General features: G+C 37.6%; 2 protein-coding genes across 2 annotated transcripts; both read left to right on the forward strand.

Moving 5' to 3' along the window:
- The first annotated feature begins 2,401 nt into the window (after positions 1-2,401).
- On the forward strand, positions 2,402-5,006 carry LOC134842130 (serine hydroxymethyltransferase-like). Its single transcript, XM_063858328.1, has 4 exons — positions 2,402-2,928; positions 3,173-3,584; positions 3,671-4,120; positions 4,301-5,006. The coding sequence occupies exons 1-4, from the start codon at positions 2,488-2,490 to the stop codon at positions 4,693-4,695; spliced, it is 1,698 nt and encodes a 565-aa protein (XP_063714398.1). The 5' UTR covers positions 2,402-2,487; the 3' UTR covers positions 4,696-5,006.
- A 3,887-nt stretch (positions 5,007-8,893) lies between these two features.
- Positions 8,894-17,725, forward strand: LOC134842605 (chromobox protein homolog 1-like). The gene is made up of 3 exons (XM_063859019.1): positions 8,894-9,112; positions 16,163-16,379; positions 16,975-17,725. Exons 1-3 carry the CDS (start codon positions 8,943-8,945, stop codon positions 17,419-17,421), a joined length of 834 nt encoding a protein of 277 aa, XP_063715089.1. The 5' UTR covers positions 8,894-8,942; the 3' UTR covers positions 17,422-17,725.
- The last annotated feature ends 19 nt before the right edge of the window (positions 17,726-17,744 follow it).

Here is a 17,744-nt window from a genome sequence, read left to right on the forward strand (position 1 = left end):
GCAGTGAATACTCTTATATAGATAGGTCTTGATGGTGGTTGCAAAGTGCAGCTTCGCTTCTGTGTACAGTTGGAGGTTTAGGCGGTATAAAGAGATTTAGCGCGATATATGTTCTTTGAAATTCGAAAGTTGTGGTTTTTTCATAAATTAAGTTAGTTTTTGTCTGCTGGCTATTTTTAGTTTTCTTTTTGATTCATTCACACTTGCAACAACCTTCTGTTGACTGGATTTTTGGATTTGCGGCTTAAGTTTTAATTGATTGAAGAATCTAATTTATGCCTGTATTTATCAGCGAATTGATTTCTTTAGGCATTCAAATTCGGCGGTAGGCTTGTTTCGCTCCAGTTTTGATTTAGTATTACTGATTTCTCCAGATAATAATTTAGAGAGTAACTGGAGTAACGGCATTTAGAAATTGGATTGGTGGAGTTTATCCAGAGAGGCGCCAAATTGGTATGTTTTATGTTTAAGAGTCATGAACATAGTGAAAACTCTTATATAGGTCTTGGTGATTTTTGTTCGTTTTTTTTCGGGAAAAGTCTATAATTGTGCTCTCTCAAATGCGGTTCGTCTTTTAATATCTTTTTCAGTTCACTCAATTTCTTTTGTTGAAATGCAGGCACACTCCACTATCGAAGAGCAAAAGTGTAAAGGTCGCAAAAATGTGATCATTTTCTAGTATCGAAAGTGGGATCCTATTTCTTAGATTTGTTCTAGAAATATGAAGAGCTTAAACGCCGTATATTTTTTACAACGAAAATTTCAAAAAATTAAGTCACTATTTCGTCTGTTTTCTTGCGTTCATGACTCTTTTCCAGCTGTCTGTTGGCTGCAGTTAAAATTCTCACTAAGCTACAATGATTTGGATTATTGAATTTTTCAAAAGCAGCTGTAAATCAGGATCCGAAACGTTTTTGAAAGTATATTTTGCTTGTGAATGCGAATTGCAAGTTGACTCTGCGAGAAATTTTATTATAGCGACTTATCATTTCAATCTATAGTAAAAAAAAATTGATTTAGTTCATTCAGTTTTACTCACGAATCATAAAAATTGGATGGAACCTCGATTTCGCTTGCACAGAACAGATTAAGTAAAACTAAATAGTTTCAAACGCCGATGCGCATTCGTGATTTAAATTGAATGAATTATTTCGGTCTCATGCCATTCTGCCCTATACTAAAACACCCTTTATTCAAATCTATTCTATATTCCAATCTACCTTATGTTCTTAATACATTAGAAGTTGTCTGAGACAATGAGCTGACTTACTATCTCGGTTTAAGGTCGCCGGTTGGCGCGATAACCGGCTCGATTTTTCGCATTGAATCTTACCCTCTTTTGGCGAGCTCGCAAAATGTTTGTGCGACTGTGGCTATCACTATTTTGCTGTTATCATTGGAGCGTTATCATTCTTGCTGAAGACTTTAACGTGCTTTTAGATGATTTTTTTGTTCTTCACTTTTTTGTATTTTGAACGTTACGGAAAGAATTGATTTATTAGAATAAAGTAATATTTCAAATACAGTCACGGATAAACAACTTTCCACTTTGTTTTCTCCCGTGCATGTGGACGAAACTCTTTACAAATTTTTTCGCAACTATTTGATATAGGAGTTATGTGCAGGGTTGTAATGTAAATAGGAGTAGTGTAATAGGGGGTTGAATTTTAGACACATGGCTGATGGAACTATATATAGGGATCTGGCTGTATGAGAGCTCGAAGTCTTTTTGAAGGCATTAATTAGCCAGCCAATCAGTTAGTTTCAAAACAAAGGTATATCCTTTTTGTGGAATCATCCTCGTAAACAGAAACAACACAAGCAATTTGAAACTACGGACTAACTTTGTTACTTACTCGGTTGAAAACGAGAAGTTTTATTTATTTTGAAAACGAGAAGTTGCATTTTGCTGTAGCGAAAACTTGATCAAGGAGGTAATTTTTATGGAAGGAGCATTTGAGCTCTGCGATATAGGCTGCCTTTACTATAATGCGCTGGTTAGTCTAAATCTTGTTGATTTTTTTTTCGGGTTAAAATTTTAAAATCTGCAAACGCTCAAATGGAAATTTTCGCGGCTTTGTTTTTTGATTTCTTTGAAAGTTCATTTTATTATCTTATTATCCACTTTTATCAAAAAAGTGTCAATCATAAAATCGTATTGTATTTCAAAGAGCTCTCTATGGTTTTTTTTATAGATTCGAACATTCGAAATATCAAAAAAAAAATCGGATAATTTTTTAGCAGTCTCTTTGAGTTCATTGACACTTTCCGAAGTCGATTGGCTATGTTATCAAATCAAAATGTTAACATGGCGTGGCCCATATGACAAAACATGCGCATCGATATGGTTATTCTATTGGATGAGCCTTATCTCAAGGATTTTCCTATTTATATGTAGTTCGTTGGTAAATACAAGATCATTTGATAGACACTCTGATCACCAAATATCTTTTACTGCAAGAAGCCATTTGGTGTTTCAGAAATCAAATGGTTCAAAAGCTGCGAAAGTTAACTAAATCTGGTTTAAGTAGTTTGGGACCTAAACTTTGTAAAACAACCACTGAATCATCTTCATCCAACGCTGCTTCTGCTTATCATTTGTCTCAAAATCTTAATTCTCGAAGTGAGTTGAGTCCCAGTTTGACTTTAGTTAGAAGTTATTCACACTTCCTTAGATCAGTTAAAATGGTAAATGAGTCATCTTTGCTGGTGAACGGAAATTGCGCCAATGGCCATGGAGAAACGAATGGAAAACACACTGCAACTACAGTACTGAACAGATGGAAGCATAGTTACTCTATTAGTGACAAGGAGCTGAACTCCGATGACACTGAAGTGTATCAGATAATGTTGAATGAGAAAAAGCGACAGAGATACGAGATTGAGCTGATTGCTTCGGAGAATTTTGCATCGAAAGCCGTGCTTCAGGTAGGGAAAACCAACTCATAGTTTAGATGAAAACATGAGCGACTAGCTTAAGTGGCGATGGTTAAATTCGTTGACCATCAAAATTTCTGTTTCGTCAGCCCGTTTTCCTTTGAATATTTGTCAAACGTAGCTCGATTCTTGAGGTTTCAATTTTAAGCATTGTTTATATAAGTTTTGAATGATGTTAGATACTTGATATTTTAGAATTAAATTCTTTTAACTATTTCTGTTTCTATTCTTGCAGGCTCTTGCTTCGTGCTTGCAGAATCGATACTCGGAAGGTTACCCTGGAACCAGGTACTACGGAGGTCAAAAGTACATCGATCAGATGGAACGTCTCTGCCAGCAGAGAGCTCTGGAAGCCTACCGTCTGGAACCTGAAAAATGGGGTGTGAACGTGCAGCCCTACTCGGGATCTCCGGCTAATTTTGCCGTGTACACAGCTCTGGTTGGACCTCATGGACGCATCATGGGTCTGGATTTACCGGATGGCGGCCACTTGACGCATGGGTTTTACACTGAGAAGAAAAAGATTTCGGCAACTTCGATTTATTTTGAGTCGCTGCCGTACAAAGTGAACCCGGAAAGTGGTTTGATTGATTATGAAAAACTGGAGGAACAAGCAAAACTCTTCAAACCAAAACTTATCATTGCAGGTGGGTTTTATTTTTGTACTTAATTCAATGCAGTTACTTTAAGCTTGGCATTAGGCATATTGTGATCATTATGGCACAAATTCTAGGTGTGAGCTGCTACTCTCGTAATTTGGACTACGCTCGATTCCGAGAAATAGCAGATTCCGTGGGTGCTTATCTGATGGCTGACATGGCACACGTTAGCGGACTTGTCGCTGCAGACGTTGTCGCGAACCCTTTCGAACATTGCGACGTCGTCACAACAACCACTCACAAGAGTTTGAGAGGCCCGAGGTCGGGAATGATCTTCTTCCGAAGAGGCGTTAAGTCTGTGAACGCAAAAGGCGAAGAAGTATTGTATAACATGGAGAGGCCGATCAACGAAGCTGTTTTTCCCGGGTTGCAAGGAGGTCCGCATAATAACACTATCGCTGCTCTGGCGGTAGCTTTGAGACAGGCGAAGGAGCCAGAGTTTGTCGACTATCAGAAGCAAGTGTGTGCCAATGCGAAGCGAATGGGAGACGAATTGATGAAACGGGGATATAAAATTACCTCAGGTTAAAATTTTAATCATAATCTTTCTTCCACTAAGTACCTGTCCCTGCAATTAAAACTTGTTTAAAGAAAGTAATGAAAAATTAGTCGAAGAAGTCCTTGTGATGTAAAATAATAATACAATTCCAGTCTGTATACTAGTTTCACAATTAATTGTCGTTTAATGAGTTTTTAATGTTCAGGTGGAACTGACAATCACCTGGTGCTTCTCGATTTGCGACCCATTGGATTGGACGGCGCCAGAGCAGAACGAGTCTTGGAATTATCTGGCATCACCTGCAACAAAAACACCTGCCCTGGAGACAAAAGTGCTCTGAAGCCCAGTGGACTTCGATTGGGATCCCCTGCCATGACATCGCGAGATATGGTTGAAGACGACTTCACCCAAATTGTAGACTTCATTGACCAGGGTATCAAAATCACCCAATCGGTATTCGCCAAATGTGGGCCTACAATTTCAGATTTTAAGAAATTTGTAGAAACTGATACGGAAACCACGACGAAAATTGATCAACTAAAGCATAAGGTAGAAGCGTGGGTCGGCGACTTTCCGTTGCCAGGCATGGATGACATCTGAACTGTTTTGCTGGTCATATTTTAAGTATGAATTGATATTTGATTCTTTTTTTTTCTATTCGACTTTATGAACTGCGATCGTAGTGATTTGAGTTGTTTTCTTTGTAAACAAGTAGTGTAATATTTTAAGGCTGTGTAACCGGAAATTACTCGTTAGATTGACTAATTTTGCCGTTTGAATAATTTGATGATGGTGCTTGCTTACAGTGTAAATGTGTAAGTGTTTTTCTGTCTTCAAAATGGAAATAAAATTCATTGCAATCTATTTTAACGTAATGATTATGCTTTGAAATTCACGTTTTGGAACAAAGATTTTACAAATTGAAAATGTCAAAGTCGCAAAACTATGAGATCGTTCTTGGAATTTACAGGCCTACTTGGTTATCCAATATTTCTAAAAAGTCCAAAAAGCTAATTTGTTAGCAGATGTAGCTGCTTTTTTTGTGACTAGTGTTTGCCAGTTGTTAAGAGTTCGTGGCCGAGAGGGTAGGGCGTGAGACTCCAATTCTCCAGGTCACAGGTGTGAGTCCCATACGTAGCTAAGTTTTTTACTAGATCGAGGCTTATTTTTTATTCACTTTACAAAGCTGCTTTTTTGTGTTTTCGCTAGTATTTGCGAAGCTCAGCTTCGCCTCTGTAGAAATGGAAGGCAAACGCCATCGAGCAGCAAAAGTATAAAGGTCGCGAGAAACTTGATCGTCTTCTAATTTCGAACTCGGAATTTAATTTTCACATTTCCTAGCGAACTAAAAATTTTACCTAGTGATCCAGTTTTCTCAATTTGAGCTAATTTTGTCAAAATAAGTATCAATCATAAAATGTTCTTGAACTTCAAAGAGTCTTAATGCAATATATTTTTTAGTTTTTTTAAGTTCGAAAGTTGAAGTTTTTTCTCAAAAAGTCAATTGTTTTCTGTTTCCTTGCGTTCATTGACTCTTTTCAAACAGTCTGTTGGCTATCTTTATGCTTGCGATTAGCAAGCGTTATCAAACTGGAATCTAGACTTTTTTCGGGTGAACAACTTATTTAACAGAATCACTCGAATCAATTGTCATCTTGGTTCATAATGAATTCAAATTTCTAAACGTCTCCGGCACGCTTAGTCTGAAGGTAAATAATAAGGCTGGGAAGGCAAAAGTCCTGGGTTCGAAACTGAACCGACCTGTTTTTTTTTTCAAACTGGAAATGGTCCGTTTCCAAAAAAATTGTTGGCTTATTATTGTCAACTTATATTTTGTGGACTTAGTTGCCATAATGTAGATTTCTTAAAAAGTTTATTTACATTGTAGTTGCTTTGAGTGTTCTGATCAACCTCTGCTGTTTCTAATTTAACTAAAATTGACTTCGTATACTGACTTCGTAAATTGACTTAGTTGCCATAATGTAGATTTCTTAAAAAGTTTATTTACATTGTAGTTGCTTTGAGTGTTCTGATCAACCTCTGCTGTTTCTAATTTAACTAAAATTGACTTCGTATACTGATGAATTTATATATTTTTTGTCGGCGTAATGACCTAATGTCGAGTCGTTTCAACGGAAACATTTTTTGTACTCACCTCTGGATCGCGCAAAATGGTAAGTTTCTGAGTAGAAATATAGTTCCATTTTTTCATGATAATATTTTTTCCGCTTTTTTTTGGTTTGTTTTCCTATTTTTGGCTTGATAGATTGCGGCGTATATTCTATTGGCCTACTGGGCTCATATTGCGTCTTTCGACAAGCGAAAAAAGTTTTGTGCGTGCGTGTCTGTGTTTTGAAGTTGAGGGGAACTTAAAATCTTATTAGTCCTCATGTTTTTTTCGGCTTTTTATTTTCCTTCTTTGGGCTTAATATGTTCGGCCTATATTATATCGGCTTATGGTCCTCATGTTGCTGCGTTTGAGGAGCAAAAAAGTTTTTTGAGGGTGAAGTCGACTTAAAAATTTTTCAGAAGTCTGAAGTCTTGATTTTCTTCGGGTTAAAGGGTTTCTGACAAGGTTTTTTTGGCTGTTACCGATGGGTACATTATCTCCTGATGCGGATTACACATTCTATTGTCTTGTCATGTTTTTGTTCCAAAACTAGCCTTATTCAAAAGATTTCATCTAGTTTTTTTGACCTTTTCGACTTTTTTTCGTTTTTGTTTTGTATCGGAAGTGATGCGAAGTGTTGTACATACTTCTCCAAAGTTAACGTCATGTGTGTTCAAATTCTTGTTACTGGTACATTATTGTACTAAAATTATTGGCTCTTTTTCTTTTTGTCCCACCTGCAATTTTTTACATGTAAATTTGTTGACCACATTGTCCGATTGTTATGAAAATTGACATACAGACTAATAAGGCCACGACAAATATATTTGGTCTTCATACTCAACCTCGTAAAACCACTAGTTACTCTAATGTATTGAAGCTCGTGTGAGGCGGGGGGAAGTAAAAAGAGCCAAATTATTTTATTACAGCTCGGTATTTTCGACTGGTTTATATGGTAGATGGTCTATACTTTTTCTAACCATGTTTTTTTCGATTTCTGTAAGTCGATCAGAAAAGTTTGAATTTTTGAGCAGCTACATATCGTGCTATGCGCGCATAACGCTAGTTTTTTTTTGCTTCAGGCGCTTGAAAACAGACTTTCGGTTCTAATAGCGTCCTCCCAATCTTTTGTCAGTCAATAATTTTGCTTATTTTTGTTTCATAAAAAGTATCATTAAATTAGATTGGAAACAAGTTATCTATTATATATTTAAATGCGGGCTTCACTATCTCGCCATGTTTAAGCTTTTTCAACGTATTATTTTTGCATGTTTAAGCTATATCGTATATTGCAATGGTTAAGATTTTTTTTCGATTTTCCAATTTGGTTTTAGTGGTTATTTTACCGAATTTAAATTAAGCAGCCCAATATCGAATTAGTGGTTGACAATTTTGCCTCCAATTCTGAATGTCCGAATCATTTTAGTTAACGAGATATGACGTTTTTTTGTGATTTTTCAAAAAACTTTCAGAAAACCTATATCAATTTTTTTCCGCAAAATCTGAAATTCCCAACCCTGTAGTTGGGTCCTGTCAGATTATTCTCAAAGATTGCGAATCTTGCCTCCAAATATGACAGCTCAATTCTCGGTAGTTTTCGAGATATGACGTTTTTTGTGATTTTTTCAAAAATTTTCAGAAAACTTAAATTATTATGATTTTTTGAAAATCTGAAATTCCCAACCCTGTAGTTGGGTACTGTCAGAGTACTATCAAGGATCACAAATCTTGCCTCCAATAATGACTGATCAAATCCTTGTAGTTTTTGAGATATGAAGTTTTTGTGATTTTTTCAAAAATTTTCGGAAAATTTTAATTTTTAAGTTCTCAAAATTTGAAATTCCCAATCTTGTAGTTGGGTGCTGTCAGAGTAATCTTGAAGATTGCGAATCTTGCCTCAGAATATGGCTGCTCATTTCTTTGTAGTTTTCGAGATATGACGTTTTTGGTGATTTTTTCAAAAATTTCCAGAAAACTTCAGAAAGTTTAAATTAATTATTTTTTTAAATTTGGAATTTCCAACGCGATAGTTCGTTGTTGTCAGGTACGCTTAAGAGTTGCAAATCTTGCCACACGCGACTGCTAAACGCGACTGCTCAAATGCTTTTAGTTTCCGAGATGTGACCTTTTTTGATTTTTTCAAAATTTCTCAAAGAACTTATCTACAAAGAAATTCAAAAAATATTAAACTAGTAACTTGATGAAGATACAACCTTATTGTCAGCGTACACCCAGGCGTCTGAAATCTTGCCTCATAATTTGAATGCTCAATCTTTTTAGTTTCCGAGATAAGACGTTTTTTTTCTATTTTTTTTTCGGGAACCAGGTTTAAAAAAATTCACAAAATCTTAGATTCCTAACCCTATGGTAGGGTGCTCTCAGGGAATCTCAATGTTTGCAAACCTGGCCTCCAAGTTTCTCCAGAGGCTCATTAAGTTTTCCAGATGACGCTTTTAAAATCGGAAATAAAAAAGTTTAAAAGTTTGAAATTACCAACCCTGTAATTGGCTGCAGTCTGAGTACACTCAAAGTTTGCAGATGTTGTTTCCAATATATGCGGTTTTTTTCATGAGCTGTCGAAAAATTTCGAAGCACCGAAGGTGCGTTAAACGCTAGTTATTATTATTACTTAAGTTGATTTTATACGGATAACACATTCAGCAAAATCTTCATTCTTCATCAAGTTTTCAGTTGGACTGAACAACCGCGCAACATTCACAGTAACTTAATCACTGCGATGTCGACATTCTCAAAGTACATGCTGTCAAGCAGCAGTAGCAGTAGCGACGTGGCTGGCAAGTCGAGTGATGTCCTGAGTTCGGCGGGCGAGAGTAGTGGAAGCACGGAGTGGGTTGTGGAGAAAGTTGTGGACAAACGGGTTCTCCCCTCGGGCGAAGTACATTACAGGTAGAAGAGTCAAAAAAAGTCTTTTTACTTTTTACTCCCACCCCCCCCCCCCCACCTCACACGAGCATCAATTTTATTGTCTAACGAGTGGTTTTACAAGGTTATTTATGAAGACCAAATATGTTTGTCATGGCCTAATTAGTCAGCATGGAAATTTTCATGACAATCGAACAAGTGAACAGTTATTTTAAAAACAAAAATTTGCAGGTGAGGGGAAAAGGAAAAAGAGCCAAGGTCTCCAACAGCCATAAAAATTTCCGGGATGTTTACTCAAGCGAGATTCAGAAGTATACAGAGTGCAAGACTGTATTTTTGGCACGCAATTTTTGTTGCAGATAAAATAGCTTCTGAATTAAGAATCGTTCGAATTGAAGTTCCCTTTTCCTGTCGAAATACCTTTTATTGGCTTACTTCAACCTAACAGAAGATTTAATTGTGAATTTTTGTTTTGTTCAGTGAACGGCGTTTTGTTAAGTTAACGATTTAAAACAGGTTTTTTATATAGAATATTTTGTTGAATTTGTCACAGCTTAATTGCGTTATCTGTAAACTGCATAAAGAACTTAAACCAGGAGCGAATATAGGATTTTCGCGAGGGGGAGAGGGTTTTGAAAAAGTTGTCAAGCCTTTCCAATTTGACTCTCCGAACGCTCTAACATAAAAAAGCTTTCTTCGCTTGCTCGCTTTCAAATTAAGCCTGTGTGTTACTTTGTATATCACTTTGTATGTCATTTCACGTGAGCTTTGAATATATCTTTAGTATTTTACCCTGCTTTAACAATAGTAGCAGGAGTAAAATGACCTTTGCGGGAAGCTTCAAGTCCCCTCCAGTCTGGCTGGAGGATCAAATATTCGCGTCATGGAAAGCTGAATTTATGCTGTGGACACTGGTTACCGATCTCGATGAGAAGAAACGTGTTGTCGCTGTAGCTTTATATCTCTCTGGGCGAAGGCGCGAAGTGGCCATGGAAGTTCCTTCTACGGACCTGAACGAAGATGGCCTTGAATCACTTCTAAACAAGTTGGAAACTGTGTTCGGAATAGATACAGTCGATGCTGCTCTCATTTCCTATGACAGTTTTGAGTCTGTTAAAAGGCTAGGAAAGACGATAGCAGAGTATATTCAAAACTTTGAAATGATGCACAAAAAATTGAAAAAGCATCAAATGGTTATTCCCGATAATATACTTGCTTGTAAATTGTTGAGAAATGTGGAACTAGAGGAGAAGGAACGTCAAATGGCTCTGGCTGCTACTCGTGATTTATCTTATTATGCCATGAAAACAGCGCTGAAACGAATTTTTGCATCAACTACGGCTAGTAAGAGTACGCTTGCAGTATCCTTGAAAGAAGAGCCAACATTTGCTGCCTCTAACGATAACGTTTTTCTGGCCGGATCGAAGAATAGGAAAAGCGGAAAACCGTTTTTCAACAAGCCGGAATCGAGTGGAAATAACCCAGTTGGAAAAGACGGAAAAGTCACAAATTGTCGTGTTTGTGGATGCAGATTCCATTGGGCTTGTTTTTGCCCAGAAGACAAGCAGGATATTCGGAATAATCAGCGAAATGGTTGCCAAGACGAAGGAGAAGAGCATAAAACATTCATAACGTTTATTTCTGGAGCGCTACAGTTGATAAAAGAATCATCTAACAGCGCTATTGTAGACACAGTATGTCTTCGTACTGTAGCAGGTGACAATTGGCTTCACCAGTTTGTTCAGAGATTGCCATATCACTTGGCAAATGGCGTCACTTTCCAAAAATCTAGTGCTGGAATAGTTTTTGGAGACGGCAGAAGATAAGTTTGTGTCAAAACGGCGTTTTTCCCGATAAAAATTGGATCTTTGGCGTGCAAACTGAAGATTTTGAATTGTAATTTACCGTTGCTACTAAGTGTTAGATCCATCGAAAAGGCACAACCATCAATTCAGGCGCATAAGAAGATTATCCTGACACGGGGGAAATTGTCCCTATGAAAAAGCTTTCTAGCGGTCATCTTGCTGTTGATGTTTTTCCGACTTCCTCGGAAGATGACCACCTTTTCTTATCAAAAAATTTTGATCTCATGGTTTCTAAGCAAATATTCAAGCTTCACTGTCAGTTTGGTCACTGTAGTGGTCAGAAGTTCTTGTCTATGTTAGCGCAAGCTAGTAAAAAGAGTGCCTCTCAGAAGAAAAGTGTTGAGAATGTCTGTGAATCGTGTATCGTATGTGCTAAATTTGGCTGAGCAAAAGCGAGACCTGTTGCGCCGCTTCCTTTGTCTGTCAGATTCAATGACATGATTGCTATTGATCTACACAAGATGACAGAATTGGGGTCCTCTGTTTATTATTTGCATATCATAGACGTATTCACAAAATTTAGTGAAGCTGGATTTCTTTTCAACAAGAAACCGGAGAGTGTTACTGGCGTTTTAATGAAAAAGCGGTGTCTTCGATATGGTTATCCAAAGAAAGTATTCGCCGATAATGGTGGAGTTTTCCAACTTGAAGTTGATATCTGTGACAGAAAACGCTGATATCACCTTAAAGTTCACAGCTGGTGACAGTCCGCTGTCAAATGATGTCTGTGAGCGTCACAATGCGCTAATCCCTGAAACCTTCCTGAAAGTATCAGAAAATAAGCCAGGATCAGAGCCAGATGTTTTAGACCATGCAGCTTTCGCCAAGAATTTCTTGTTAAATAGCAAAGGGTTTTCTCCCCATCAACTTGTTTACGGAAACAGTCCAAACATACCAAATGTCACTACGAACTCTCTTCCTGCTTTTGCGGAAGCTTGTATCAGCAAAACGTTCTCAGATCAACTGAAAAAGCTCCATGACGCAAGAAGTGCTTACTTGAAGTCGGAAAACTCAAGCCAGATCCGTAGAGCTCTTTTGAGTTATGTACGAAAAGATGCGGGTGCCTTCCTTTGGGGGGATGATGTTTTCTATAAGCGGGAAGAGAATAAATGAAAAGGTCCAGCGAGAACAATTGGCCTAGATGGCCGAGTGTACCTTCTACGTCTGGGGGGACAAGTTGTTAGAGTTCATTCCAATATGATACGTCATGTAAAGTTCGCGATTCCTGAGGATTTTGTCGACAAACCACCAGAGGTACAAGACGTGACAGGAACAAAAGTCAGTTCTGGGAGCGATAGCGTTTACATGGACCCAGATGAAATTTCGGACACACCTCACCAGTGAAATGAGAAGGAGTTAGAGGGCTCTGATTTGCTGGAGGGCTCATCTGACATGATTCGAAAGAATCAAGATAATGTAATTCCCCAGATCGTTGACAATTCGGATCAATTGGAGCAGGTATCTGACCAAGTTGTCGCTAAATTAACCAGTTTTCCTAAAATTGGTCAGAAGATCAGACTGGTTTTGCGAGATCCTTCTGTACCTGGGGTCGATTGCGCTGGAACTGTTTTGAGCAGAGGAGGTAAGAAAACAGGTCAGTATAGGAATTATTACATTATTGAATTCGAAAAACCAGATGCTTGTCATGGTGTTACTGACTGCATTGACTTTAAAAACGACGTGTTGCTCTGGGAACTATCTGTAGATGAAGAAACTTGCCTACTGACAGTATCAGATGAACAAAAGGCATTCTTAAGTTTCGCAAAACAAGCGGAGTACGAGAGCTGGCTTGAAAATGAGGCTTTCGAGGTAGTAACAGACAACCATCAACACTGTATTTCAACCAAGTGGGTAACTACTGAGAAAGATGGCACAAAAATCAAAGCTCGCCTTGTTGCAACAGGATTTGAAGAACTCGGTACTGATGACATGGTTCGCTATTTACCAACTGCCGCTAAAGACTCTAAGACTATTGCTTGCTATAATATCTTCGTCCGAGAACTGGGAAATGGGTTGCATGGACGTTCAAAGGAAAAAAGACCAACCGTGACGTGTATTTGTCGCCTCCACCAGAGTTTGCAGAGAAAAACAAGTCATGGAAACTTAAAAAGACTGTGTATGGGCTAGTTGATGCTTCACTCAGTTGGTATGAGAGTGAAAGATGTATTCATTGTGCTAGGAGGAACCACTTGCAAATTTGAGGAAGGAGTGTTTGTGTTTCGTGATTCGCGTTCAAAAACTATTGGCCTTGTTTCCATACATGTCGATGATTTCTTCTGGACAATAAATCAAAATTTTGTCCGCGCTGTGGTTGTAGGAATTAGGAGCAATTTTGGTTTAGAGGATTTCTTGCCTTTGAGTTTGTCCGTAAAAAACAGGGAATAACTGTAAATCAGACAAATTATCTTGAAAAATTTCAGCAAATTCGTTTTTCTGGAGCCGGAGGAGAGTTATCGACACAGACTCAGCCAGGTTTATCTTTTGGTACTAGTACAATGGCATCGAAGATAAGAACCTCCAAGAAGTCTGACCTTGCTGTTCTTAACAAGCTCATACGTAAATGCGAAGCTATTCCTGCTAAACTTTGTTTCCAAACACTTGGTGATGTCGAAAACTGGGTCATTATTGTCTATACCGATGCCTCGCTAGCAAACTGTGAAGACTTGACGTTACAGTGTGCATGTTTGCTTTTTCTGGCTAATAGAAGAACATATACAAGCGTTCTGATATCGTGGAGGTCCCAGAAGTCCAAAAGGGCTGTCAGAGGCACTCTCAGTGCGGAAACCGTTGCGTGTGTAGAAGCATTGGACTCTGGTATTCTGTGACAACACACTTTGAAAGAGGTATTTTGTGTCAAGTTGCCTATTTTTTTGTGCTACTGACAATGAATCGCTTGTATCTACAGTACTCTCTCCAAAGATTGTAGCTGATAAACGCCTGAGAGTTGATATTGCCTTTTTACGAGATCTGATTTGTCATAATCCTTCCATACGCTTTTTTTGGGTGCCCACGAAAGAGCAACTTGCTGATTGTATGACAAAAAGTAATAGAAACACTGAACAAAACATTATTCGCGACCAGTTTGTGGAGATTTTCTTTGCTAGCAAAGCAGTTAGAGAATCGCTATGCACGTCGTCCCAAACTTTGCGGAAGTAAGCCCTGGAAACCTAAATTTGTAACTCATAATTATAACTTATTCATTTCGTACTGCTTAAGTGTTAAAGCGTTATTCATTTCATACTGCTAACGTGTTAACATGTTATACCTTATTGAAACATATTCATTTAGCTGGAGTATTTTTTGTAAGTATGTGATAGTTGACTGATTAAAGTGAGTTTACCAGACGGTAACCCATTTTGATTTACCCATGATTTCATCAATCTAAAATATTGGGTGATTGTTACTTTGTATATCACTTTGTATGTCATTTCAGGTGAGCTTTGAATATATCTTTAGTATTTTACCCTGTTTTAAATGTGTTAGTGTTTTCATAAAACTGTTGAGTTGGTCAACTTGAAATACGTGTCATGAAATAGGGCTGAAATTTCAAATCAAATATGTCAAATTGAAGGCTTCTCAGTTGTGATTCTCATCTCAGCGCGAAATTCCGAAAAAAGTGCTTCAATGTCGAGAAAAATTGTCTGGTGTTTCTGCTATTCAGTCTTAAGGTTAACGAAGAGCGGATAATTTAGCCAGAGAGAACTGTAAAAAGGATAAAAAATAATTAAAAAGTTTATCGGATGCAGTTTTATTCACTGGAAGGAAATCTCAAAAGTATGAAAATTTTAAAGAACTTTCACCAAAATTTTTTTCGATGAGATATTTGTCATCGGAACCTTATGATTCTTGAAAAACACCAGGCTGCTCTTGTCTCTTGTCTTTCTAAACTTTCTATTAACAAGTGACGTGAAATTTGGTATCAGACTTTTTGTTGCAAACGTTTTCTAACCGAAACAGTTGTTAGATGCACGTGTTATAGTATGAGCTTTCTTTTTTTTTCCAATCTAAGTCGCAAATTTTGTAGACTCATAGTTTTACTCATTCAGTTTTTCCCAGTAGCGTTATCGGTCATATTTTTGCTTGTGTGTGCGAAGTGCAACTTCGCCTCTGTGTTTGAGATTTATGAGGAAGCATTTCACATGATAAGGGCTGGAAATGTTTTTCTTTTTGAAAAATGCGTATTTCGATGGAGCTTGCGAGCGTACACTGGTGCAAAAACTCTGTGTGAATATTATTACAAAATGATACGTGTTGAGTGTCATTTTATTACCAGTTGAAAATGTTGAGTGAAAATATTTCTCATAGAATTTTGGGGGATTGAAAGTTGTTAAGTTGGTGGACTTAATAATATACGATTTTTTTGTGTAAGCGCGACTTAATCTTTGAGTTTAGCGAATCAATTCAATAGTCTCAAAGAATATTCAATAGTCCCAAATTGAATTGACGCACGGTAATTGGTCCCAATCATTTTTTCCACATATTGAAATAATTTTTTCAGTTCCGGTTGCTTTTTGAAATCGATTTTTCCAAAGCTTATATCTGTTACTTTTTTCGTATATTATCTAATTGTAGCTTTGTTGCTGTATTTTTTTTTCCAATTGCGTTTTCGAAGTGCAGTTTTGCTTCTTTGCAAATATTTATCTGATTATTTTTCGGGTTAAGTCATGCCGGGTTAAATTTTGCATTTTAAATAAATTCGATTGTTTCTCCAGAACACTTTTTCAGCTTTTTCGATTTGTTGTAAATGCCGGTTTTATTCGAAACTTGTTTTTGAGGTTCGTTGAAAATTTACCAACTTCGTTTTGTATAATTTTTTTTTCTTTTTCAAATTACTCGGCTATTTTTATACCAGTTTAGTTGCTTCTTGTTTAGTCATTTATCGGGGGAAAGGTAGTCCTGCATGTGTATCTTTCAGGAAAGGCTGAAGAACGGGGGTCAATTTCAATATTTTATATGAATTTTTTCTGCTCATCGGGCTCAAGCATTGTCGGCGTAGTTTCGCTTTCTAATTTTGTTTTGATGCTATTTCAATTATAGCAGTTGCCTTACATAGTAAAATTTTGTAGGATCTAGTTTTTTGACCTGATTGTTTTCGAGTTGCGTACTTCATCTCATTTAGCTTCTGTTTTTTATATCTAATTACTATTAGTTATTATATAACTACTAATCAATAATCCTTACCAATATTAACTTGCTACTTTGGTCATAGGTTAAAGTGGAGGGGCTACCATGAGCACGAAAACACCTGGGAGCCAGCCCGGAACTTGAACTGTCCCGACTTGGTTGCCCAGTTTGAGAAAGATAACCCGAACGGAAACTTCTACTATAGTCCGAAGAAAGCTGATAATGGGAAGTGTGTCAGTCCCCCGATGCAGGAGGGATCCAAACTGGTATCAAAGAGTCTGTTTGCATCATCACTGCCCTCGGTTAGAAAATGATATTACACTCCTCTATGTATAGTCCGATATAGAAACAACTTTTTGGCAGATCAAGCCGGGTCAAATTTTGATGATATCTAGGAATACAGTCAACACGATTCATCCAAAAATGAAAGGGTCAAAATTTAGACTGACATGGTCGTGCGAGAGACTTTCGACATATTCTTGCAGCAAAGCGCGTATCTTAGTTTGTTCTTAAGTTAAATTCTAGGAGTAATTTAATCACCTTGATGGATAATGAAGCTCAAATTATGGTGAAAAAATGGTATCTCAAATCCCGTTGCATACCGAATTTTTTCGGTTCGAACTTTTCTGTTATTGCTAATAAATTGACAGCTGATTTTTGTTGCTGACCTCTGTCGCTTCAGCACTGTAATTTGAATTATTAAAATTTGCACTCCGATTGTTAAATATTGTGTTAGATCAAAAAATCCATTTGTTAAATACTATGCATTTACTAGAATCTAATAAGGCAAAATCATTAGAGATTGTTTGGCTCACGTAATGTGAACTTCCTACGGCGCATTGCTTTTGATATCAGCTTCATTATTATAAAAAAAACAAGGGTTCGGTGGCTGTTTAGAAATCGCTGACGAGTGAAAAGGCTATTCGGAAAGCCCGGTCTTCTATGGACGCCCATTCATCATTGTCTCCGCAGAAAAAGGCTTCTGTTTCTACGCCAAAAGCTCAGCATGACTTCTCGCCAATCAAGAAGCCTACGAGACCTGAAGAAAAAACTCAGTCGCCCAAAAAAGACCCTTTAGACTTGAACAAAAGTAGCACACACACTCTAGTTAAGCGTGAAAATAGCGAATCTAGTAGCGTGAGTGCAAGTTCAGAGGACAAAAATCAACAAAACATCAAAAACATGTCTTCAAAGAACGGCAGAAGTTACCAAAACGCCTTTCTAGACTTAACGGAAGAACCCTCAGATGTCGGTGCTAGTAGTGAGGTTAATAAAACAGCAAGTTTGACAGGGTTCGGAAGGGGTTTAAAACCCGAGAGAATTTTGGGTATTGGGGGTCGATGAAAAAACAGGAGAGAAGAAACTTCTGATTAAGTGGAGGGGCAGTGGCTGGGCCGATTTTGTGTCCACACGGGAGGCGTATCAAGAATGTCCTCAATTTGTACTGCAGTACTACGAAGAGATGATCGTGTTTGGAAAGGAGGTGAGGCTAAGTTCTGACCGCAAGTGAAAACTGGCTGCTGAAAAATTGAAAAACTCTAATCCTGACGAGGATAAAAAATCTCTAGCAAACTTTAGAGGACTGAAAATGATTCAGTAAATTTTGTAGACAAGTGTTGTTCGATGTCAAATTTGTTCGATGTCCTGGTCAGGGGCGTCCGCTTCCC

The sequence above is a fragment of the Symsagittifera roscoffensis genome, chromosome 3 (genome assembly GCF_963678635.1).
Source record: "Symsagittifera roscoffensis chromosome 3, txSymRosc1.1, whole genome shotgun sequence".
In the NCBI taxonomy this organism is placed as follows: Eukaryota; Metazoa; Xenacoelomorpha; order Acoela; family Convolutidae; genus Symsagittifera; species Symsagittifera roscoffensis.

What these genes read in the sequence shown, in the direction of transcription:
- LOC134842605 (XM_063859019.1), top strand. Translation starts at nt 8,943, where the DNA reads ATGTCGACATTCTCAAAGTACATGCTGTCAAGCAGCAGTAGCAGTAGC. An exon ending in TCGGGCGAAGTACATTACAG is followed by an intron (nt 9,113 to 16,162) that starts GTAGAAGAGTCA and finishes CTTTGGTCATAG; the next exon opens with GTTAAAGTGGAGGGGCTACC. An exon ending in TTGCATCATCACTGCCCTCG is followed by an intron (nt 16,380 to 16,974) that starts GTTAGAAAATGA and finishes GTGGCTGTTTAG; the next exon opens with AAATCGCTGACGAGTGAAAA.
- LOC134842130 (XM_063858328.1), top strand. Translation starts at nt 2,488, where the DNA reads ATGGTTCAAAAGCTGCGAAAGTTAACTAAATCTGGTTTAAGTAGTTTG. An exon ending in ACCAAAACTTATCATTGCAG is followed by an intron (nt 3,585 to 3,670) that starts GTGGGTTTTATT and finishes CACAAATTCTAG; the next exon opens with GTGTGAGCTGCTACTCTCGT. An exon ending in GGGATATAAAATTACCTCAG is followed by an intron (nt 4,121 to 4,300) that starts GTTAAAATTTTA and finishes TTTAATGTTCAG; the next exon opens with GTGGAACTGACAATCACCTG.